The 24,305-nt window shown below is 42.4% G+C and overlaps 6 protein-coding genes across 6 annotated transcripts; 2 read left to right on the forward strand and 4 right to left on the reverse strand.

Moving 5' to 3' along the window:
- Positions 1–10,350: 10,350 nt before the first annotated feature.
- On the reverse strand, positions 10,351–12,241 carry ACRALDRAFT_1078265 (carbohydrate esterase family 15 protein). The gene has a single exon (XM_071018752.1). The coding sequence runs from the start codon at positions 12,155–12,157 to the stop codon at positions 10,667–10,669; it is 1,491 nt and encodes a 496-aa protein (XP_070870808.1). The 5' UTR covers positions 12,158–12,241; the 3' UTR covers positions 10,351–10,666.
- Positions 12,242–12,330: 89 nt separating this feature from the next.
- On the reverse strand, positions 12,331–13,512 carry ACRALDRAFT_213730 (uncharacterized protein; the record flags this gene model as incomplete). The annotated part of the gene is made up of 11 exons (XM_071024128.1): positions 12,331–12,385; positions 12,447–12,455; positions 12,522–12,544; positions 12,598–12,699; positions 12,769–12,799; positions 12,904–12,957; positions 12,999–13,052; positions 13,102–13,197; positions 13,236–13,291; positions 13,323–13,443; positions 13,478–13,512. The coding sequence occupies 11 exons, from the start codon at positions 13,510–13,512 to the stop codon at positions 12,331–12,333; spliced, it is 636 nt and encodes a 211-aa protein (XP_070870809.1).
- A 68-nt stretch (positions 13,513–13,580) lies between these two features.
- ACRALDRAFT_2023322 (uncharacterized protein) lies at positions 13,581–14,140 on the forward strand (the record flags this gene model as incomplete). The annotated part of the gene is made up of 5 exons (XM_071020130.1): positions 13,581–13,708; positions 13,752–13,850; positions 13,879–13,974; positions 14,028–14,042; positions 14,086–14,140. The coding sequence occupies 5 exons, from the start codon at positions 13,581–13,583 to the stop codon at positions 14,138–14,140; spliced, it is 393 nt and encodes a 130-aa protein (XP_070870810.1).
- A 6,341-nt stretch (positions 14,141–20,481) lies between these two features.
- ACRALDRAFT_2023323 (uncharacterized protein) lies at positions 20,482–20,805 on the reverse strand (the record flags this gene model as incomplete). The annotated part of the gene is made up of 3 exons (XM_071020131.1): positions 20,482–20,593; positions 20,655–20,672; positions 20,783–20,805. 3 exons carry the CDS (start codon positions 20,803–20,805, stop codon positions 20,482–20,484), a joined length of 153 nt encoding a protein of 50 aa, XP_070870811.1.
- ACRALDRAFT_213733 (uncharacterized protein) lies at positions 20,804–22,594 on the forward strand (the record flags this gene model as incomplete). The annotated part of the gene is made up of 11 exons (XM_071024130.1): positions 20,804–20,950; positions 21,042–21,177; positions 21,257–21,438; positions 21,508–21,566; positions 21,666–21,673; positions 21,741–21,892; positions 21,944–22,019; positions 22,087–22,098; positions 22,176–22,198; positions 22,295–22,418; positions 22,476–22,594. The coding sequence occupies 11 exons, from the start codon at positions 20,804–20,806 to the stop codon at positions 22,592–22,594; spliced, it is 1,038 nt and encodes a 345-aa protein (XP_070870812.1).
- Positions 22,595–23,057: 463 nt separating this feature from the next.
- On the reverse strand, positions 23,058–23,693 carry ACRALDRAFT_213734 (uncharacterized protein; the record flags this gene model as incomplete). Its single annotated transcript, XM_071024131.1, has 1 exon — positions 23,058–23,693. One exon carries the CDS (start codon positions 23,691–23,693, stop codon positions 23,058–23,060), a length of 636 nt encoding a protein of 211 aa, XP_070870813.1.
- Between the last annotated feature and the right edge of the window lie 612 nt (positions 23,694–24,305).

Raw genomic sequence — 24,305 nt, forward strand, 5'->3', positions numbered from 1 at the left:
AGGAGATCACGGCGAGAATAGCGACGGAAAAAACGAAAGTTAGTTAAGGTGGAACGAAGGGCCCGATAAATACTAAGCTTATTACCGTAAAGTTAGATAGTATAAAAGTAGCCGGAAAAAGTAAGGCCCTGGCCTTTCTTTTTTCCCTTAAAGTAACGGGAAAATTCGGCGCGGAAAAGGAGGTCGCGGGATGGCGTTAAGGTAAACGGATAAGGCGATACGTAGAAACGAGGAGAGGAGTGGTTATCCTTAAGACTAGATATAGACGGATAAATATTAGATGGGTAGGCGACCGAGGGCGGAGACGGCTTAGACCTAGCAGAATACTATAGTATTAAAAGGAGGATATACTAAGGAAAAGGGAGGCGGCTACCGTATAAATATAACTCCTAGGATAAATATATATACCGTGTAAAGGTAGAGGAGGTGGTGATAAAAATAGGTATCTATATAGAAGGTGGGTTAGTAACGGTATAAGTATAAAGGAGAGATAAACGCCGGATAAGGTAAAGAATAAGATATCTAAAGGGTTAGGGGAAGGACGGGGAGGGGATAAATAGATAATGCAAAGCGTATTATCCCTTATATAATATACTATAGGACTAGGTAAGTGGGTAGGTCGTGAAGGGTTCTAAGGCCGGGAAGTGGTTCTCCTAGACTTAGAAAGAGAAAGAAGGAGAATTAGTATTAAGCGGGGAGAAAGTTATTGGGGATAATATAACGGATAGCGTCGGGTAGATATAGACGTAAGGATAGAAAGGGGGAAGACGAAGATAGCGGTAATAGTATACACCGCTAAAGACTATTTCTGGTAAAGAAGTCTGTTTCCCTTTTATTTCGTGTTTCCTTTCTATATATTTTCTTTTTTTACCTGCTTTAATACTGGCTTAGTATATAGGGAGAAGCCTATAGAATAATTACTAGGTCTGCCTTACTCTATGGTATACTAGTACGCGGTTTAGTAGGGGGCGGCGTTTACTTACCTACCTAGCTAGTACCCACTATAATAATAGGGAGGAAGGGTATAAACCGATAGCTTACTAGATATACCTAGATAGTGTGACTAGGATAGCTATTAGAACTACCTATACGGGTTTAGGGGTTTAGGGTTAGAGCCGGATAGCTAGCTAGACTATTAATAGGCTTAGAATATTATAATAATAGCTATATCTCTAACCTGGCTCTGGTTATAGTAAAATCGTCTATTTAAGCTCTAACCTATACCCACCCCCTCCTATATAGGTAGTTATATCTTAGGGAAATAGCTTAGTATGACTAAGAGGTAGTTACTTAGATTATTTTATATAGTGTTAGTAGCTAATATATTTAGTTAGGAAATAAAGTACTAGGACTCTAACCTTAGTTTGCTTAGGGATAAAGCTACCTGCCTTAGGCCTAGACCTTAGTTAGCTTAGAAGATTACTATAGTTAAAATATATATATAAAGCAGTGCGAAGCCGGAGCTTAGGTACTAGGTGTAATGCTTATGTTTATAGATATAACTATAAGGCAGGATATTATATACTAGGGATAGGTTAAGTTTCCCTCTATATATAAGGGTGTTTGTATATTACTAGTAAATATCTAGACCCAGTGTATAGTGGATTACTGTATTAGTTATTTACTATTTATAATTCTATTATATTAGTAAATATAAGAGATAGTGATACTAGGCGTAGTAGTTTAAGGATATATAGAGTATATACTACCTATAAGGAAGTAAATGCAGGTTATCTATATATACCTCTAGGCGTAGAGATTACTATTCCTAGCTAATAGTTATAGTAATAAGATATAACTATTAAGGCGATATACTTAAAAGAGGTTCCTAGGTAGCTAATATTTATTATATAACTAGCTTAGTAAAGAATAAATATATATATATAGTTTAGAATAGGATTATTCTACTAATATAAGGATAGACGTGGGATAGGATAGTAGGAAATCGAACTAGCTTAGTAAGGTAATTATATTTACGATACGTATAGTAATAGAAAAGTCGTGGTTAAAGTAGATAATAGGATTAGGCCTATAATTATAATAGGTTTTATATATAACTTAGCCACTATATATAGGAAAGGCCTTATCCGAGTAATAGGCGGATTGGATTCCTAGACCGGGATATAACTAATCTATAATATCTAGGAAAGGCCTTATTTAAGTAATAGACGAATTAAATTCCTAGACTAGGATATAGAAATATCCTGGCTTGCCTTGGATATAACCTAGCTACTATATCTAGGAAAGGCCTTCTCCGAGTAATAAGCGGATTAAATTCCTAGACTAGGATATAACCTAGCCACTATATCTAGGAAAGGCCTTCTCCGAGTAATAAGCGGATTAAATTCCTAGACTAGGATATAGAAATATACTGGCTTGCCTTAGATATAACCCAGCCACTATATCTAGGAAAGGCCTTCTCCGAGTAATAAGCGGATTAAATTCCTAGACTAGGATATAGAAATATACTGGCTTGCCTTAGATATAACCCAGCCACTATATCTAGGAAAGGCCTTCTCCGAGTAATAAGCGGATTAAATTCCTAGACTAGGATATAGAAATAATCCTAGCTTGCGTTAGATATAACCCAGCCATTATATATAGGAAAGACCTTATCCGAGTAATAGGCGGATTAAATTCCTAGCCCGGGATATAAGCCAGCCACTATATCTAGGAAAGGCTATGTCTATGGATATACGTATAGAATTTAGAGACTAGAATTAGGAAAAAGTCCTTGCTTACCTTTAATAAAATACTAATTCCTTAAAGTAATAAAAATTTAATAGGAAATAATAGCGTAGCGATATAAGCTTAGCGACGGGCCTATTATATATATCTTATTAGGGGGATACCCCCTAGGACCCCCCTTAAGAATATAGTGAACCTATCCTTTGCTAGGGGGAGACCCCCTAGGACCCCCCTTAAGAATATAGTAAACCTGTCCTTTTCTAGGGGGAGACCCCCTAGGACCCCCCTAAAGAATATAGTGAACCTGTCCTTTTCTAGGGGGAGACCCCCTAGGACCCCCCTAAAGAATATAGTGAACCTATCCTTTTCTAGGGGGAGACCCCCTAGGACCCCCCTTAAGAATATATTAAATATATACTTTACTATATAAAGGCCCCTTAGCACTCTATTAGATAATATATAGGTTTATAAGTAAGCAGCCAGAATATAATACTATTTATAGTATGCCTTTAATAGGGTAATAATCGAATATTAGAGTATAAATTATAAACTAATTATATATTTAATTACCCTAGGTTTTCTTAGCGTAGGTTTTAATAACTTAAAGTAAGCTTAGGATATAGCTTAATTATAGTCTTAGTGATAAACGTAATATACTAGTCGGCTATATTATATGGCTATGATATCTAGGAAAGGCCTTATCCGAGTAATAGGAGAATAAAATTACTAGTTTAGGATTAGTGAGTACTATAAGCTTGCCCTGGATATAACTTAGCCACTATATCTAGGAAAGGCCTTATCCGAGTAATAGGCAGATTAAATTCCTAGACTAGGATATGACCTAGCCACTATATCTAGGAAAGGCCTTATCTAAGTAATAAGCAGATTAAATTCTTAGACTAGGATATAACCTAGCCACTATATCTAGGAAAGGCCTTATTCGAGGAATAGGCAGATTAAATTCCTAGACTAGGATATAACCCAGCCACTATATCTGGGAAAGGCCTTGTTCGAAGAAACGTAAAATTAGGGTTTAATATAGAAATTAATTAATAATCTTATAATATTAAGGTTATAAGCGAGCCACCTAATCTGGTATAGGCCTTGTTCCACTATATCACTTTATCTAATAGGATAAAAGCGAAGTGATTTAAAAGTGGGTCTATATCTAAAAGCAGGAAAATTGTCTAATAAGGCCTTACCTAGATATGGGTGCTTAGGGTAAGTAATTATGCTAGGAAGAACTAGATAAATAAGAAAAGGTAAATAAAAAATAAATAAATAATTAAAAAGTGGGTCGGTGGTTAAAAGTGGGTCGGTGGTTAAAAGTGGGTCGGTGGTTAAAAGTGGGTCGGTGGTTAAAAGTGGGTCGGTGGTTAAAAGTGGGTCGGTGGTTAAAAGTGGGTCGGTGGTTAAAAGTGGGCCGGTGGTTAAGTGGGCCGGTGGTTAAAAGTAGGCCGGTGGTTAAAAGTGGATCGGTGGTTGAGTAGAGAAAATATGTGGGACTAGACTAGGAATAGGCTTTGATTGGCTGAATAAAAAATATATATTTATTTCCAATTATTCTATTAGTCTAGAATTAAAAGTGGATCGGTAGTCGGTGGCTTTTCAAGATTGTATACTAGTTATTCCGTATATAAATATTATATCCTTCTATAGACATATTATCTTATTTATTCTTTAATAACTCTATAATATTCTAGTTATTCTATACGTGAATATTATATCCTTTTATAGAAATATTATCTTATTTATTCCTTAATAACTTTATAATATTCTAGTTATTCTATATATAAATATAGTATCCTTTTATAGATATATTATCTTATTTATTCTTTAATAACTCTATAATATTCTAATCATTCCGTATATAAATATTATATCCTTTTATAGATATAGTATCTTATTTATTCTTTAATAACTCTATAATGTTTTAGTTATTCTGTACGTACGTGAATATTATATCCTTCTATGGATATCTTATCTTATTTATTCTTTAATAACTCTATAATATTCTAGTTATTCCGTACGTAAATATTATATCCTTTTATGGATATCTTATCTTATTTATTCTTTAATAACTCTATAATGTTCTAGGTATTCCGTACGTGAATATTATATCCTTTTATGGATATAGCATCTTATTTATTCTTTAATAACTCTATAATATTCTAGTTATTCCGTACATGAATATTATATTCTTTTATAGATATATTATTTATTTTTACGTATCTTCGTAATACACGCCTTCCGTATTCCTTCCTTCCCTAAATAGATCTATTATATTCTATTAGCTCTTTTCTAAATATATAACGAGTTATCGAAAATATTTCGCCTTTTCTTTTTTCCTCTTACTCTATTACTCTTCTTCCTTTTCTTCCTCTTCTATACTAATAACTACTATAATAACCACCACCACCACTATAACCACTAATAGTAATAGTAACTATAATATATATTTTCCTCCCCTGAATTAAATGGTTACTATACGATACTAACTTTACTAACTTTCTTTTTTTTCCTTAGGAATAGTAATATTAATAATAATATAAAGATAGTTCTATAGAACCTGGGCGGTAGTGCCGAGGAGGAGCGCCCTAATAACCTTAGACTGATTCGTGGCGTTTATAGCGAGCCTCGCCTAACTTAGGTTAACGTACGAGGTTAATAGTTAGTAAGGTTTATCTATAATAACCTTTAGCGTGCGGTGCTTATACTGCCTGGCTATCCTATAATCTTTATTACTAAACGCTGCTAGGTTAGGCAGATTATAAGTATAAGGGACTCGTATATTAATACCTGGCTTATCCAGAGTTATAGTGCTAGCGTATAAGAGCCCTATATACCTTACCGATATAAGATAAGCAGGGACGTTATAGGGTATGCCTATCCCTTTCCGGTCTGCTTTTATTTACCGGGTCACTTTAGTGGCTACTACGGTAATTATAAATAGCCGGACGGCGCTACTAAGTGTGATATACTAGATACCACTAATAACGTATAAAGAGGTGGGAATGCTAGAGGCCTGCCAGCTCTAGGTGATAATATAGATAATCCTATTAATATTAATAAGGATAAGGGTATAGCCCTTAACCCTATTACCCTTTAAACCAAAAAATAACTAAAAAAATAAAAAAAATTAAAAAAAACTAAAAAAATATAAAAAAATAAAAATATAAAAAAAAGTAAGTTATTTTTTGTTTTTCTTTTTTGTTTTTTTTTTATTTAGAAAAGCTAGACTTTGATTTTATACGAGTAGATAGACCTATAAAGTATATTATTAAGTGATAATATATAGAGGTATTAGTCTAGAAGTCTAGACTAATACAGGATAATATTAGGCACCTTCTTATAGTATCCTGCGTAAGTAACTATCTTTGGGTAATAAAACTAAGACCTAATTATAAATAAATAAAATAAATATCTAGAACCTTTATACGATATCTAGTCTTAATAATATATAAAGTTCGAGATATCTATTAATAAAATAAAAAGAATATAGGGAACCTAGACCGATGCATATAATGCTTATACGGAGAGCAGGTATATCTAAATATATATAGTGCAGTATAAGATTTCCAGCTAATAACACTATACTATCGATATAAGAACCTTTGTACGATATCCAGTCTTAATAATATATAAAGTTCGAGATGTCTGTTAATAAAATGAAATGAATATAGGGAACCTAGACCGATGCATATAATGCTTGTACGGAGAGCAGGTATATCTAAATATATATAGTCCGGTATAAGATTTATAGCTAATAGCACGACGCTATAGACATAACTATTAAAGATAAAGTCGTATATACTGCCTAGAGTGGAAATACGAATAATATATTAAGGGTAGCTCGTACAAACCTTATTTTTGACTATGTATAATATCTTAATTCAGCGATTCGAATAATATACTTTCTATTTAGTTTTAACACAAGAATATTAACGACTTCTACTCGGAAAGATTTTAACGAAGTCTACCCTATACCGTACGATTATAGCCCGTGCACCCCTTATAAAAGTAACAGATTCTACTATAATCTATAGGATACTAGAGGATAGGGTAGCTCGTATAAACCTTATTTTTAACTATATATAATGTCTTAATTCAGCGATTCGAATAATGTACTTTCTATTTGGTTTTGACACGAGAATATCAACGACTTCTACTCGGAAAGATTTTAACGAAGTCTACCCCATGCCGTACGATTATGGCCCGTGCACCCCTCACAAAAGCAACAGATTCTACTACAATCCATAGGATACTAGAGGATAGGGTATAGTCGGGCGTTTCTTTAAAAGGTTTAGCGTACTTTAGAGAAGGGCTTTTTGCTATATCTATAGGGAAACTTCTAACCGGCTATTCGACTATACTTATAGCGGGGCGGATTAAAAGCGATTCCGATTCCTTAACCTTAATCTTTAGTTCCGCCGGTAGAGAATTATAGCTAGTAGTAAAGGGGGCTAGCTCCTTTCCCTTAGCTATACTGCTACGGGGTATAACTATACACTTATAAAGGTTAATATATTCGGGCTCCTTTTTTAGCTAATTATAGAATACCTTTACGAAAGAGTCGTGATAGGTAATCCACTTAGTAGGATAGGTTAGCTAAGGAGGCAGGATAGCCTTAAAGACTCTTCCTTTAGAGGTCGTGGTATAACTAGCTCCGCTAGTATTAGGGAGGTTCCCTGCTTACTTAGCTATAAAGAGGAGTAGCCGATATTCGGGCGTAAGAACCTTTTCGGCTATATCTAGATAGGCGTTCGCTATTATAGCGAGGGGATATACGCCTTTTAGATCCCTTAGCGTAGGGGGAGAGTCTAGGAGAACGGGGTAAGGAGCGTCGGTTATTATTAAGCGGGTTTTATAATAATGCTTTATAGTGTTCGATAAGTTATTTTAGATACGGGCTTATCGGATAACTAATACTCGTGGACTCTTATACTTATCGCTTACTCGCCTATTCATAATAAAGGAGAGGCGCTTTACTTAGTAGATTATAGGTAACCGGTACCGTTTTAGCTATATATCCGCTTAGTACGCTATATACAGCTATTTAACTAAATAGGGGTTTAATATATAGACCTTTATACTTTACGCTAAAGGGCTAGTAAACGTAGTAAGGGGCGTGTAGGTAAGCAGTTCCTTATTAGTATTATTAGGCTATAGCTTGATAGTCGCTGCTTATCGCCTAGTTCTATTTAGGGGGAGGCACTTTATTAATAACGGATAGTTACTTACCCTAGGATTATATAACTAGAATCGTCTTTAATATCGTTTAATAGGATCGGTACGCGAACCTTACTAAGATCGAATAATCTTATTTTAGTTACTACTATTTAATATACACTAACCGTATATATCTCTGGCTAGCTAGTACTATAGGACCTATCAGAGGATTTAAGTTAGGTAACCTTAGGGTATAGTAAATAATATAAAAATAGGATGAATTATCTAAAAGAGAGGGCGAGGTTCCGGCTATATATATCTATAGGGGAACCTCGGGCTATCTAAGGCTAGGCGCCGTACTGGGTATAGTGCTAGGATAGTGCTAGCACTGGTCTGGCGCTATACTGGTTTAGTGCTAGTATAAGGCTAGCACTAATCTAGCGCTATACGGGTTTAGTGCCTATATAGTGCTGGCACTAATCTAGAGCTATATGGTTTTAGGTCCTGGTATAGTGTCGGATAGTGGCGCGTAGCAGTAACCCTACTATATTTAGAGCGGGCGTCTCCTATCTATTTATGGCTATGGAATTACGAGATGTAATAAGATAATTACTCTGCTTCTGCTTATTTATATAACGATTTCTGATTCGATACTATTAGCTCGACGCGATTAGTAAGAAACTTAAGATCGGCTATGGTGTTAATAAGGTAGCTCTTAATTATCTTATGGCTTAACTTAACGCGTAAGGTAACGCGAATACTAAAATTACGGAAGCTAGAAATAAAGCAGGTCGCGAACTAGTGGCGCTAGGGTATCCAGGTATTTATAATATATTCGATAATAGTCTCCTAGTTAGTAAACAGCTTAAGTAGGAAGAGCTAGGCGCGTTTATATTCCTTTTCTGAATTAGCGTATACGAAGGCTTACTAAACTATTATAAAGCCTCGCGGATTATACGTTACTTTAGATCCTTTAGGGAGAGAGATATTTATAGGACCCTCTAGTATTAAGAGTTCACCGAAAAGAGGCGCTTCGGTAGCTACTTTATTCTCCTAATTATTAGTTTAATACTTAGCGTTATTATCGTTATGCTTCTAACGGTGCTTAACCTTACCCGTAATATTCTTATTAATATACCCGAGGCAGTTTTATTACTAGGTCTCTAGACATACAATCGCCACCGCGTTTTTAAGCGCCCGTTTAAAGTCGGAGATTATAACGATAAGCTACTAAATTCTAAGAGACTGGCGGTGTTTATTAAGGCGCTTAAAGATCTATTTAAACGCTAGCTAATCCTCCTTATTAACTAGGCTAAAGGCGACGTTAAACGTAGTGCCGATATTCCATACGCTATAGATATTAATAAAGGGTATACTAAAGCGATTGGTTTTATATATATTATCGTATAGAAGAACCTTAGAATTAAGCTTCTATATATGTTCACCCTATAGTAGGAACCATAGCAGAGCGTTAACCCTGCTATCTATTTAGCGATAGAAATAGGTAGTATTACGAGCCTCGAATTCACGAATAAGAGCTTATATAGGCGTGTATCCGGTAAGAGACTCCTCGCGAGCCTTACTAATTTCGTTCACGATATCTATAACTAACTATAACTAGAATAAATAATAGGATAAGTATTAAGTAAGGTTTTTACGTAGATTAAGATAATATATACCTAATCAGGGTATTTACTCCTTATAAAGGATACGATCTTACGCGGCTTAGTAAGCGACGTCCTTAACTGGTTATAAATCTCCTGCTTCTATTCTTTAGTCTAGGTCTTCTTTTAATAGATTAGATAAGCGATACTATTAATACTAGCGCCGTGATTATAGTCGGGATTTATAATAGTTACGAACCAGCGACTATTAGAAAGATTAGCCTTTATCGTAAAGGGGTAGGCGGTCTTCCGAGAGGTTATATTTAGTCTAACTCCGCTAGCGATAGACTTATAATAGGCGCCCCCGCGATTATAGGTAAGGTTAACGCGATAGTAGATACTATTATAAACGCCCTTATTAGATCGGCGGCGGATTATAATTACGTATCTATAGTCACGAGCCTAGTTATTTCCGTGCTTAATAAGCTCTTTAATAGTATCGTAGCTAAGGGCGAAGAAGGGCGGTGCGGTAAAGGAGCTTCTATTTTCGCGAAGGAGGCCGTGATAGTTAGTGGTTATTAGTATAGAGTAAAAAGAAGAGTCTTGATTAAAAAAGAGTTAAGTAAAGGCAGTAGGGTTAATAACGTAGGCGGTATTCAAAAAGATAATAAAAAAAAACAGTTAGCAGCTAGCGGGACCTGTTACGGGCTATTATTAATTAGACCATAGTCCGATTAAGAGTTTGCCATAGTCCGAATATATACACTCTTCTTTACTACGTTACCCCGATTAGAGCAGCGCGCACCTTAAGGAACCTCTTTTAAAGGTCTCCTTATTATATATATTGTTTTGGTTTTATATACTTCGTATTCTTAAGCACTCCTGTTGTCGAAGACTTGTCCGAGTTCACACTGCCTGAGCCGTTCTGCACAGTGACGGCTTCGCCTTTCCTCACTGTCTTAGGGGGTAGGAAGCTTAGTATAATATTCCTTCCATCACAGTAAAGGGGATTTTCTCTTAAACAACAACACTTGACCGACCACGTACATCATATTCTTCAGGACCTGCTCCCTGGTCATTCTCTTTAACGCACTACAAATTCATCATCCACCATCCCGGGCGTAACCTCCACCTTGCTCCATCCTGTAACCTCAGCGTCGTCACGGTGTCGGCGCCGATTTCATTCCCTATTATCACGAATATCTCTAGCGAAGGTTAGGAACGTTCCACGGGGTCCATTCGGCCAGGTTAAAGCTGCCATGGTTGCGTTCCGTTCGTAGGATGGAGGTGGTGCCACCGCCCGACTGGAGCAGGAATTTGTTGATAAAGGCATTAAGTTCGGCGCTCTGCTTGCCGCTATTAAACGAGCAGTGCTGGTTGCCGCCGACCTGGCTAAAGCCGAAGTTGTCGAGCGCACCAAGCGCCTCCCACTGGGTCCGGGCAGCGGCCATGCACCCGTACGTGGCGGTCCAGCCGAGCCATTCCATATCAGAGTTCTCGATGACGTACAGAGCGCGGGGGGCGATCAGGCCGGCGAGTTGGTGGTGGTCAAAGGGGAGAGCGTTGACGTTGTTGGCGTGATTGTTAAAGACGGGGCCGAGCCACACGTTCTCCGTGATAATCTGCGCCGGCGTCTGCACGTTTTGGCCCTGCTGTCCCTGCCAGTTGGAGATACGCCAGCAGGCAGAGCCGCCCGAGCCGGACTCCTGCGGGATCGTCAGGGCGATACGGGGCTCCAGGGCGCCGGCCACCATGGCACCCTTGCCGTTCCGCGAGCATCCCGTGACTCCGACGCGGGTCGGGTCGATGCCCGCAGCAGGCGTCTTCTCGAGCGCGTCGATAATACGGGCCACACCCCAGGCCCAGGCCGTCATGGCACCCGCGCTGTGGCCGCTGCCATACAGGTTGTAGAACTTGCCCTGGCCGCGCGACGACCCGCTCTGCTGGGCGGCGATGTCGTCGTTGTTGAACCTGATGGTGGCCACACCGTTGGGCACCGGGATGCTAGGGGCCCCGTACGCGATGATGGCCGGGCTCTTGCTGCCGCTGCCGCCGCTGATGCTAACGCTGAAGGAGATAGACCGGCCCTGGTCCGAGACGGTGATAGATAGCGTGTTGCCACTATAGCTGGAGGTAACCGACTGCGGAGGGGCGGGGAACTGGCCGAGCTCGTATTGCTGTATGAGCGAGCTCACTTCACGCTGGCGGCACTGGAAATCAGCAGCCGAGGTGACCGTGTTGCCGTTATGGAACGTGAACGGGTCCGGGAGCCTCTGGTTTCCGGATCCAAGCCCGCCGGGCGTTGAAGGGCAGCTGCCCGACGAAGGAGGAGGTGAGGTAGGAGGAGGAGAAGTCGGGGGAGGAGAGGTCGGGGGAGGAGAGGTCGGGGGAGGAGAGGTCGGGGGAGGAGAGGTCGGGGGAGGAGAGGTCGGGGGAGGAGAGGTCGGGGGAGGAGAGGTCGGGGGAGGAGAGGTCGGGGGAGGAGTGGTAGGAGGAGGCGAGGTCGGAGGAGGAGACGGGCCACCACCCGGAACGCACTGGTGATACCAGTCGTTCAGCACCTGGCAGGTGTGGCCCGAGACGCAGGTAAAAGGACCCTGCCAACCGATACCACCGCATTGTTGCCACGGACCCGACTGGGCCTGGACAGCCGTGCCGGCGAGGACGAGGAGAGCAGAGGCAACCGTGGACTTCATCTTTGGCGACCGTAGGTTCTAGCGTGATGGATGTCTTGGTGTTTGATCCTTCGCTCTATGGCCTTGGTAGTGCCTCCAGGATATCTTATAAGTTATTCTATCTCTCGGTCGTCTATACCAACCCCTCTTTTATATTTATTCCTGGCCCTAAAGCTTCGCTAAAGTCTGGGGCCTTATTGAGTCTGCAATGAGTTCCCGCCCTGATGCAATGCTAGACAATGGCTAATTCTGAGCAGTAATGTTTGGTTCCACAGCTATTATTTGCTTTTAGCCTAAGAATAAAAGCCACTTGCCCAAACTTCAATGAATTTCGTGCTTCCATATTAAGAAAGACACGATCAGTGCCGGGTCTAAATGCGGTTACTCAGCCTCCGACTGGTTTCCATCCTGTTATCGATTCTGCATCGCACTCATTTTATTGGCAGTAATCCTCTATTGACAGTCCCGATAAAGCCAGGAGCCGGCCGGGGTGGTGGTGACAGGAGTGCCTTTTCCCGGGACAGTCCCATACGGGCGAACGGCTGCCACCTCGCGATGGCCCACTAAGACCTGATGCGGATCGTGGGACCTTGGTCTCCGGGGTTTAATCCTTAAATAGGAGTTAATACCACATTCTCTTTCTCGTTCTTAGGTATCCCGATTCTAAGATTGGTCGTAGTCTGGAGAAGGGATAAACACGGGCTCTCTTAACTCGATAGCGTATCTTTTCCTCGCTTCCTATTATGGATGCCACTATACCTACCCACCGGGTTCCCGTTATTCCTCCAATGGACGTGCTTAAATACGGAGGATTATTATTCCTCCAATCACCAATCAGTAACGTAGATACATACTATGGCACGCAGGAACTCGCTCGCCTCTGTAGATGGCGCTGGTCGCTGAGTCGAGCGTCAAACTCCACGTGACCGTTTCCTTACGTCTTTATCCTAAACAAACAGGCCAACTCCTCGCCTACGGCGGTGAACAAGGCGCCGGTTCTATAATGGGCCCGCACCTCGGTGTTGACGTCGCGGCCCGTGGTGATTAGCAGCTCCACGTCTCTCGTGGCGTGCCGACTTTCTGGTACTCTTCCGGCCACGTATTCGTCCAGGGGGCATTTCGGCGTCCATTCGCTGCCCTAGACGACCCGCGCGCCTTCGTCTTACAGTGCGCAACCTATCTAGACGTTGCCGAACTTGAGAAAAATTTGTGCGGCACGTAGCCTATGCGAAATTCCGGGCCTAGTATGATGCGAGATGCTAGACTGTGGCCGGCATGCTATGCAAGGACAGCATCCTGGTCGGGTCCTTATGAGTGCATTACAACGTAGAGTTATCGCACGGGACATACGGCACGTGACAAGTCAGCCTCGGCATTCAGGGGTAAAATTAAACACGTGCATGACTTTAGTTAATCGCGAAGGTCGTCGAGTCCTCGTTTATAAATGATCCCACGGAGTGTACTCTTGAAACTTAACAAGCCCCCGCATCGTTCTAGATATCATCTAAGCATTCTTAAGAAGTTGAGACTTCTACTCCTATATCACCATTTCATCGACTCTAACATAACACGGTGGCCAGACTATACCGTTCACCTTAGAGTTGGGTGCCCTGAGCTTCCTCGTTGAACGTCGCCGGATAATCTGCTTCCTGATGCCGTTGCATCGAGCTGAAAGATGCCGCGAGGGCATTCCCGTCATGACCCTGTCTGCTCTGTAACGTGGCCCGAGTTGACTCTGGTAGAAGCGACGGCCTGCTGAACCTGGCATGGCATTGGGATTTTGTCGAGCATCGTCGGGAGTATTGTCTCGTGCTTTGTATCTATGTCCTCCCTTATCTGTGCTGGTTGCCCGGGAGTCGAGGAGAATCTCCGTATCGTTCGTGTGTTCAAGACCGGCACTCGCAACGTGAGGCTTAAGCCCATAAACTAAAATCCGTGTGACTGGGTAGGTTATCACCGGCTTTGCCTCTATATGTCAGGACACTAATATCGTACGAAGTGTGACTTGTGTTTATTATAGACTATGAAAGAGTACCTGTCTACGGTGTTAAATATATAGGCAAAAGAGGGGAAAAAGCACTATGATACATCTAATAGAAGTACCGCCGTATTCGGAGCAGTGTGTAACGTGGCTCTGCGAATATAACCTATCGGGCTTACGGGGTCTTTAGGCATAAATGCCTAACACCCCCCCCTAGAGCCGTAGGATTAATCCTAACGGTTCTGATCGAATTAAAGCTTAAAAATAACGTAAAAATCTAGGGTTTTCAAGCCTAGATATTAATCCATAGGTTAACGGCTTATTAAACAGCTCGTGCCTTGTTGTGATCCTAAAATAACGTGATAATTATTATATAATTATAGTTAATCTAATGATCGCGATTGCGATCGTAATCTAATCCAAACCACTATTAAGTTGATAGTAATCGACTTAATCCACCGTTAAGGCGGTGGTAATCGATCCGCTTAAACTAAGCCGGCAGGGCTCTTTTCTATCCTAAGTATCTTAATAAACATAGCGTGTTTTTACGGAGGCAACGCCTTCGTTATCCTATCGCTGACTATCTTGTTAGTGGCGATCTAATTAATAACGATTACCCGGCGTTATACGATCTGCCGGATCTATAGGGCCTGTATATCGAGATGCTTTAATTTCGATGTTACCTACGGGCACGGGCTTTCTAATAGCTAACGGGTCTGGTTATTATCGTAATAGATAGTGATAGGGTTAACCTTAAAGGTTAACGTTAGGTCCTTTATTAATCGTAGCGTCGCGATATACTGCTGGGCGGCGGCGCTTAGAGCTACGAGCTCTGCTTCGGTGCTTAATATAATAACGCTTATTTACTTATTCGCCTTTTAGTCAATAGGACCTCTAAAAAGCATGGTTGTGTATACCTAGGAGCTATACCGAGTCTTATGATTATCTCTAAAGGCGGCGTCGCTTATATAAAAGAGGGCGTATTTAGCTAGGGTTTTATCGGAATCCCGTGGCCTAAAGGATAGGTAGAGGGACCTTATTGAGTCGAGGTACTTAAGGTACCTATTAGCGGCTTTATAATACTGACCGGATAGATTAGTGGCGAATTCGGTTAATCTAGAAGCAGCCTTTACGATATCCGGCCTTATTTAATAGGCTGCGTAATTAATCGATCTAACCTTTTGTAGATATAGGTGGATAGAGTCCTCTAACGCCTATTATTAACTGTTCGGTTTTAGCGTATCGGGAAAGGCGAGCGGCGTGGTGACCCTCCGGCTAGTAATAATATTTAACGCCTTTATCTTTTCGGTGATATAGTTATTAAGGGATAACTATAGTTTTTAGCGTTTATAATCCCTTATAACCCTAATACTAAGGAACTACTTAATAGGACCTAGATCCCGTACCTGGAACCGCTCCTATAGCTGCTTAATTAGATCTTTAGCGGCGTTAACGTAATCTTTACGATATAGTAGAACTATATCGTTAATATAGAAGAATATAAGCAGCTTATCGCTTCGGAAGATATAATCGTCCTCCTTTAACTATGTAAGACTATACTTACCTAAAATAGAAGAGAGCTTCTGGTACTATAGCTTAGGGGAACGGCGTAGGCTATATAGGGCCCGGCGTAGCTAGTTAATCCTATGGTTTAAGGGGCGTGGGAGGCTTAAAAACGGTTCTAATCCGGCCTTATTAGTAACGTGTACGGCGGCTTATAAGATATTCTATCCCGGTGGGTCTCTAATATAGACCTCTTTGTTAAGGCGGGCGTTTATAAACGCGTTAACGGTATTAAGTTAGCGGGTCTTTAGATTAAAGTGGGTAGTGATAGCTATAAGCGTTTTAAAGGTCCTTCCGGCTAGGGTGGAGGCGTAGGCGTTAAGGTGATTTTAAGGCTATTAATTACCGCGAACGTAGAGGCGAGCCTTAAATTTAGTGATATAGCTAGATAGATTAACCTTATATTTAAATACCTATATTAGATCTAAAGGGCGGCTCGGAAGGGCAGAAGACGATAGCTTAATAGCTTTAAACGTGCCTATCTTAACGAGAGCCTATACCTCTTTAGAGGCGGCTATAACCCACTACGTTCTGTATAGTGACCGTATTATCTGGCTTTAATTAGACGGCTCTTTAGGTATATCACGGCGTAGCAGCGGCTTCTTCGGTATATCGAAGCGGTTAAGATAAAGGAAGGCAGAGTCGGCGTATCTTTACGGTGGCTGGCGGTTATATTACGGCTAAAAGGAGGCTGCCGGCGTGGTAGCTAAAGATAGGGCACCCGCCGTGGACGAGGATGGACGGGTATCCGGTACTGGATAGTCCGAAGATAGAGGCCTAGCCGGCGTAGGAGAGGTAGCCGGCGGTGGTAGCTATTAAGTAGCTGCCGTAGGAGTGGTGGAAGGGCTCGGGGCTGCCGTTGCGGTAGCCGTGGCAGTAGCCGTTACTTTATCCTCTAGAACTAACTGATTAGGGGATAATAAACCTGTGGCCGTGGTGGTGCCGGCGGCGGCGCCGGTAGTAGGCGTAATAGTATTATTAGAGTCGTCGGAATCGGAAGAGTCTTTATCCGAGTTATCGGAGTTATCGTTATTAGAGGCAGCGGCGGTTACTACCGACGTTATAGGAGCTAGAGGTGGTAATTAGCTTATAGCTATATCTAGAATAGCTACTGCTATAGGTATTAATTAATATAAAGCTGGAGGCGTTATTATAGGAGGGGAAAAAGAAGAAGAGGGCGTTACTTTGGGAGAGGTTATTATAGGAGAGGTTTTGGAGGTAATTATAGTAGTAATTATGGCCGGCGTTATAGCAGAGCCCTGAGCCGTGGCTGCTATAATAGAAGGAGTAACCCGGGTAGCTATTATAGCTGCCGTTTTAGGCGGCTGCGATCGCTATTATAACTTATCTACCCCCCTAGAATTAGGCGAGGGAGTCGAATTTTCTGTTGCTTTAATAGCTGCTGCTTTAACCTCTTCTTGTTTAACCTGTTTAACTGCTTTAACTGCTTTAATAGCTGCTCTAGCTCTCTTAATTGCTTTAAGCTATTCCGGCCTTCTGATATCCTGGAACGACTCTATCGTCGTATTCTGCTATATCACTATGAACTGATTGTATATCGGCATTACTCTAACGGTCTTTAGGGCGTCCTTTTCGCTATCGTTAGGCAGATTAAGCTCTTTAAAAAGCTCTATCGCTATAGGTGGGTCTATATCACGATCCTTATATAGGATCTTTTTGTTAAAGCTGACGTCTCTTATACGCAGGACCCTTCCGAGCTTTGGCACCTAAATCCGATATATATTAGTGCTCTTATATCCGATTAAGTAACCGATATAAGCCCTCTCCGCGAGCTTCTTGTTTTTCCGGCGCCCACGTTAATAGTTAGCAGTTAATAGATAGGCACCGTAACCGTACCTCTTTAGGTAACCGATTAATAGGGTGCTAGTAATACGTTTAATACCTATCTTATTAACCCACTTATCTATATAACCCTTCGGCGACTTCTACCCGAGGTTATAGCGTGGAATTAGGTTATATAGGTATATCGCGGCGGCTATAATCTCCGGCTATATATCCTACTAGAAGCCGGAGGCGATGGCGAGGGCCTGGGCGATGGCGTATATAATAGCCCCGTGGTGTTCCGCTCCGGTGTTCTGAGCGGCCGTATTAGGCGACGACCTCTTAATCAGGATCCCTTTAGCGTACGCCTAGTTATTAAGGTTGCTCTAAAGGGCTTATTTATTATCTAGGCGTATTACTATAATAGGGCAGTGATACTGCCATGCCGTTCGTAGCTCGAAGGATATCACCGATAGAAAGGCTGACTTAAGGTCCTTTAGGAAGTCCCCCACGATAAAGTGCGTATAAGGATAGTGGTATAGTATTAACTTTATAAGGCTATTAAAGGACTCGTTATTAGAGAAGATATCGATATCTATACGCTGCTAAGGGCGTGTGGGCCCGTGGTTAGGCGTTCTTTATGATACTGGTCTCCGGGCCTTACTACCGGAGCAGCTCTCGTAGTCTATTATAAGGGGAAAATCCCCTCTAGAGACGGCACCGCCTATATAGGCGGTTATAATATGTTTAAGGGCTTTGGCGCTTACGTGGCCTAGCCGCTCGTGCTATAAATAAGCGTCGGCGACGCTTATAATCGGGGCTCTCGAGCTATTAAAAAAGCTTTGTTGTTAAGCCGTTGGTTAGAGGGCAAACTGACCTCCCACGTTCTTTAAAGGCAGGGTAACGGTCTTACCTTTTTCCTTGATTTCTAACGCCTATCTTCCGGTGATAAGCGATCCTGTTAGAAGTAATCGGAGGGCTGATATAAGGGTTATAGGATATCCCTTAATATACGCTATATCCTTTAAAATTAGCGTATACGGCTAACGATCCCGATCTTTAACTTATAGCCTTATGGTTCCGAATCCGGTAACCGGGTCCGACTCTCCGCCGCCGGTATCGAATATTATATGCTTTTCCGCGGGCCGGTAGTCTTCTAGAAGGTAACGCTTATTGGTGATATGCCTTATAGTGCCGGAATTAACTAATAGCTTGTTTTTAAAGGCTCCGGCTGTTATTAATAAAAAGCTGTATATACTATACGATCCGGTTCCCTTATCCGAATCCGAGTCCGAAGAATCGGCGCCCCTAGTAGCCACGAAATTAGATAAGTCCTTAGAAGGGTCTTTTAAGGGTAACTTCTATTAACCCTTATTTCCCTTACTTTCGGCGTCCTTTTTAAGGTTACTCTGGAACCTCTTTTAACGATCGTTATCCTAGCTGGCGATAATCCGGTTATAGCGTTCTTCTATCTCCTTAGATAGCTTAAAGGTCTTCCCTCTCCGGGCCGGGTTAATATTCGGGCAGGTCTAAATTAGTTTATAGTGGGTGCGGGTCTTCCGGGCTATACGGTAATCGTAAATAAATTCCCTCTTAGTACCCTAACCCTGTTAACGATCCTTTTAACGATCCGATTAATAATCCGGTTATTAACCTTCTTTATCCTTTCCTAGGAACGTGGCTATATAGAACGATAACGATCCCGGCTTCCGATCTAAATATAGGGGGTGCCTATAACATAACTAGGTGGTATATTCGTTAACGATGCTCTTAATATCCGGTATATCGTCTTTATCTTTTTCCGCTAATATTATAGAAAACCGGGCTTCTAACTACTCCGGGGAAATCGATCTAATCGTGTTAAAAAATCCGTTAAGCTAGTCTATCTTCGAATCGATTACGCGAACCTAATACGTCTTTGCCTTTTTATATAACTTTTAGAAGTCGTTAAGCCAGCGTTAGTAAGGTATCTTCCTAATAGATTATATATAATTATCTTAACGGCGCTTAATAAGTAACCTCTAGGCAGCGTTAGTGGGCTTAAGGCGTGCCTTTAGGATTCGTAGGATTTCCTTTAGGTCGTCTCTGCCGGCGAAGGACTCCGCGAGGCTCTGGTTTATAGTGGTGGTGATATAGTCTAGCACGGCCTTTATCGCGGCCTTTTCCTGCTTATATTCGTTATAAGAGAAGAGCCATAGCTTATACTTTTAATCCTAATTTTTATCTTTACCTATGGTAGGAGGGTTAACCTTTTAGAGGCGTTTCGGATATTTAGTATCGTTAAGATCCGGATCTATAAGCTTTATAACCTTGTTAGAAAGAGCGACTTCTATTATACGCAGATACCACTGGTGCTAGTCCTTAGAAGAGGTTAGTATAACTAAGGTTATCGTGACGGCGTGGAAGGGTAGTTAATTGGATAAAGAAGGAAAAGGAGAAGGAGGAGGAGGAATAGATAGAGGCGGTTAAAGGGGTTGGTGATAATGGGCAGGCGGACGGGCTAGTGGACGACTCTATCCGTAATAGCAGGACTTAAAAAGAGAGGCTTTATCGTAGAGCTTTAAAGAGGGGGCTTTAAAAGAGGGAGGCATAGAGCCTAGAACTATTAGATCGACCGGAATAGAGGCGTATCACTAGAGCGCCGGGCTTATAACTATCAGGACACTAATATCGTATAAAGTATGACTTATGTTTATTATAGACTATAAAAGAGTACCTGTCTACGGTGTTAAATATATAGGCAAAAGAGGGGAAAAAGCACTGTGATATATCTAATAGAAGTACCGCCGTATTCGGAGTAGTGTGTGACGTGGCTCTGCGAATGTAACCTATCGGGCTTACGGGGTCTTTGGGCACAAATGCCTGACACCATAACTGGCAGTTTGGCGTAAGCCGCCTCTTATCCCTATACGTGCCATGTGATGGCTCTGTCTAATAGCAATAAAAACCCCTCTCGAGATACTAGAAGAGGAAATGGCATCGTAGGGTTGTTATTCAGAAAAACATTATCTATACTCCCTTAATTGGATGGAGCAGGTAGGAGAATGGTTTTAGAATAAGGGATGTTATGAAGAGGTGTCTGGGGAAAGTTGTTGTCCATACTCCTATTCTCCTGCATGTCCTGGGTGAGTCTTGGCAGGTACTCCTCTATATTTATCCTACGCCGTCCGTGTCTGTAATCTTTCGTCTAACTTTGTCTCCAAAAGGAATCTCAGTTGGCAATTGCTGATTCGTTTAGTCCCTTTAGACCCATCACTGATCAGTTATACGAATAGGTACGTTGTCGTCGTTAACCAGTTTGACGGTTCCTGCTAAATCACATAATCATATGGATTTCCGCCATGGCTGACAACCGTGGTTCCGAACTGGAAGGGGTTACGATCCTGTTCCTGGTCACGTCCATGGTTGCCGTCAGCTTGCGAAGTTACGTGCGCGCTGCAATACTCAGGTCCTTCAGCGCGGATGACTGGTTTGCAGTTGCGACACTGGTATAGACTACCTGCAATACCTTACACTATCACGCTATGCTGACGTGCCTTGGAGATCTGCTATATTATCTTTTGTGGCTTCGTTCTCTAGGCCATCGACTATGGATCTGGGCGTCGGTTAAGCAGCGTCTCCTTGGAGAACGTGTCCGGGGTACTAAAGGCAACTTACAACGATCACGTCCACAATCCTGCCCAGTTCACTTGGCTAACAATAGCGTACAGTGTAGGTGGTTTGGCGAATTGTTCTATGTTATTACCTCGGTGCTTGTTAAATATACTATCGGCATCTTACTGCTACGTATCCAGAGCTCGGTGCGGTGGCAAAAGATACTGATATGGCTCGTCCTCGGCATTATCCTCGTCTCAACATCTTCTACCTCTTCATCGTCATCTTTCATTGCTCTCCACCGGAATACTACTGGTTACGGATTTTAGGAACAGACAACGGGACTTGCCTGCCGGATCCGTTCATATCCAACACAGCATATGTCGGCTCGGCCCTTAACGCCTAAGCTGACTGGATGCTGGGCCTCTTGCCTGTTAGTGTGGTGTGGAAGCTCAACCTCAAAACAAGGGACAAGCTGCTACTGGCCTTTGTATTGGCCTTGGGATCAATGTGAGCTAACTAGCTCTCTTCTTATCTTCCACCTCTACTTCCCCCATTCCAAGTATTTCAGAACTCTTCACTCTAAAATCAAGGCAAGTGCATGTTCAGCAACCATCGTACGTGTATTCTACATCTAGCAGCTCACGGACGCCGAGGACTTCCTACACTAATTTACCGATGTAGCAATCTGGAGCTCCGTTGAGAATGGCCTCGCCCTCACCGCCATGTCTCTGGTGACACTGCGTCCATTGATCCGAAAATTTCTCTTACACTACCGGGGCTCCGGCAATGAAGCTGATGCGGCACAAAATGGGGCCATCCACCTGTCCAGATCGGTGTTCCGTCGCCGGGGACTTCCTGTTAGTTCACACCCCTGCGTGTTGGAGGAGAATACGCAGTGTGAATGCGTGAGGCACGAGAGAGGCCAGATCGGGCCGGTGGGCGTCAGGGAATATAAGGAGGGTAGGTTCAAAAGTTCTAGGGAACACTCCATGCACTTGGTTTAAACGGCACATGCACAGTTCTATAGGGAAGCCGTATAGTGGATACATATTGACCCATAACCTCTAGTTATTATCTGCCCGTCCTCTTGTCGCACGAGTACTCAATGTGTTTAAGCTGACCTGAGGGAAATGTCGTGTGTGTGTATTGTATTAAGTTATAAACTATATAAGACTATATGCCCTTATATTGTATAGACAAGCCCTCCTCTTGGATATACTGCTCTATTTCTGCAGATAAGCAAGGCTCCGACACGCGACCAGAAAGAAGCACGTGCTCACATTTTTCCCTCCGCCGCATCTAAGAATATCACAAGGAGGAACGGCGACGCTCCAGCGAGGATAGCCCAGCGCCGGCTACGTCTTAGACATCAATATATTAATGCTTTATCACTATTAGATGCCTGCCACCATATAGTCCGGTACGTACTAATAGCCACGCTGGCCTTCTTTCTACTAGATTCCCTCCTGATACGGCCGATTCTTCCATCCGCCTTAACAATCTCGCACAGACAAGCAAACGTCCGCGACAACTAAAGATACGCGAGCATTGACAATAGAGGAGAGGTGTCTAAATTATTTATACTATTTTATATTATAAAGAGAGCCGTAATATATCTGCCTATATACGTGCTACGTCGTTTTTACTATAGATTAAGCTATAAGAATAAAAACGTATATCTATATATATATTTTTATTCTTATAGCCTGATAAAGTAAAAAGGATCGCTAGATTAACCTTATAATATCGTACCTACTAAGTATATATCTTAAAACCAATACTCTTAGTATAGAGAAAGATATAATATTAGTACTATAACGTTATATATAGGACTAAGTATATATATATATATTATATATATAAAAGAGCCAGACTACTTACTCGCCTCTTTAGCTTTTAGATAACTTATACGGCTATAACTATATTGCCGTGAGCACTATACTCTTATACTACTGTATATATAGATCTTCACTTATTTAATTTTCTATTATAAGGTACCTATGGGTCGTTGGCATTCTTCGTGATTGCTCGAGAAGCCGTCTGCTCGAGATGCGGGATAGGAGGGTCTGGCTGGACCCTTAGACCTCTTGTCAGGCGAGCGAGCATCGAGTACATGCCCAGGACGATAAAAAGCTCCACCACCTCGTCTTCACTCATTAGAGACTTGGCCCAGGTAATAGTCTCCTCCTTGTTTGTGAATGTCGCAAGTGACTCGTCCACCAGGGTGATGATGCACTGCTGCCGCTCCGTCCAGGTGCCCATGGCGAAGAGCTCTTCGGACTTTAATCCCTTCCGGAGCGCGTCGATCTTCTCGGCGCCCATTTCGAACACTTTGGACACGGGCTCGTTGATGGAAAACAAGTACTCGGCGCCCACCGAACCGGCCATACGGAGAACGACGAGCTGGTAGTCGAGAAGCTGGATAGTGCGCGTCTTGCCGTCCAGGAGTCTGTGAAGCCAATCCCAAAGTGGAGGGAACAGACCCCTGGATCTGGCCAATAGAGCGAACATGTTGCGCTCGAATGGGAACCTCCTTAGAATCTCGGCGTTTTCGACATGAAGGGCATCAGGGTTGTGAATGTTAATGCCCTGAATAAGGGCCTTGTCAGTCGCCGGCGCAGTTGTTTCAGACATGGTGGGTTAATCTAAGTTGAGACGAAGCAGTTGTAGTGACTTGTGTGGAAATGGAAGAAGTTGGAGCTTGACGAGTGTGCTGGTTAAGCTGGTTTAGAAGATTTGCAAGACCCTAAGTGGGCTTTCCGCGCCCTTTTTAATATTTCTCTGGCCGTCAGCATCCTCGCATTCAAGAACATTCGAGAAGGAAAGTCGACGCTTCTTTGTTACGATGATTATGTCAGTGTGCCGCTCAACGCTTCGTCTGGTGGCGTGAGATGATACGACCCATGAGCAACATGGCCAGACATTCATTGTCATGTCGTCGCTGCCCGCATCCGTTCTTTGCTGCAGTGGAGTTTCTAGAAGGGTGCAGTGGCGTTTGCCTTTGTTCCCGCTATACCGTTGTGAAACGTAATTGCCCGATATTCGGCGGGAACGCTAATGCAAGACGCGCATTAGGGCCAGCGGCAACGCTAACGGTTAACCACCCGTGCTTACCCATGGGCGGGCCGGTGTATGTAAGTAGTGCCGGGGCCCGGGCTAAGATGCGGGACGTCGGCGGTAGCGCTAAAGCGAGCATGCTTTAGCTTACACATGTCTTGGTCGAAGGAGAAGGAGAACGCCACCTCT

The sequence above is a fragment of the Sodiomyces alcalophilus genome (genome assembly GCF_042370955.1).
Source record: "Sodiomyces alcalophilus JCM 7366 unplaced genomic scaffold ACRALscaffold_11, whole genome shotgun sequence".
Classification (NCBI taxonomy): domain Eukaryota; kingdom Fungi; phylum Ascomycota; class Sordariomycetes; order Glomerellales; family Plectosphaerellaceae; genus Sodiomyces; species Sodiomyces alcalophilus.

What these genes read in the sequence shown, in the direction of transcription:
- ACRALDRAFT_1078265 (XM_071018752.1), bottom strand. Translation starts at nt 12,157, where the DNA reads ATGAAGTCCACGGTTGCCTCTGCTCTCCTCGTCCTCGCCGGCACGGCT.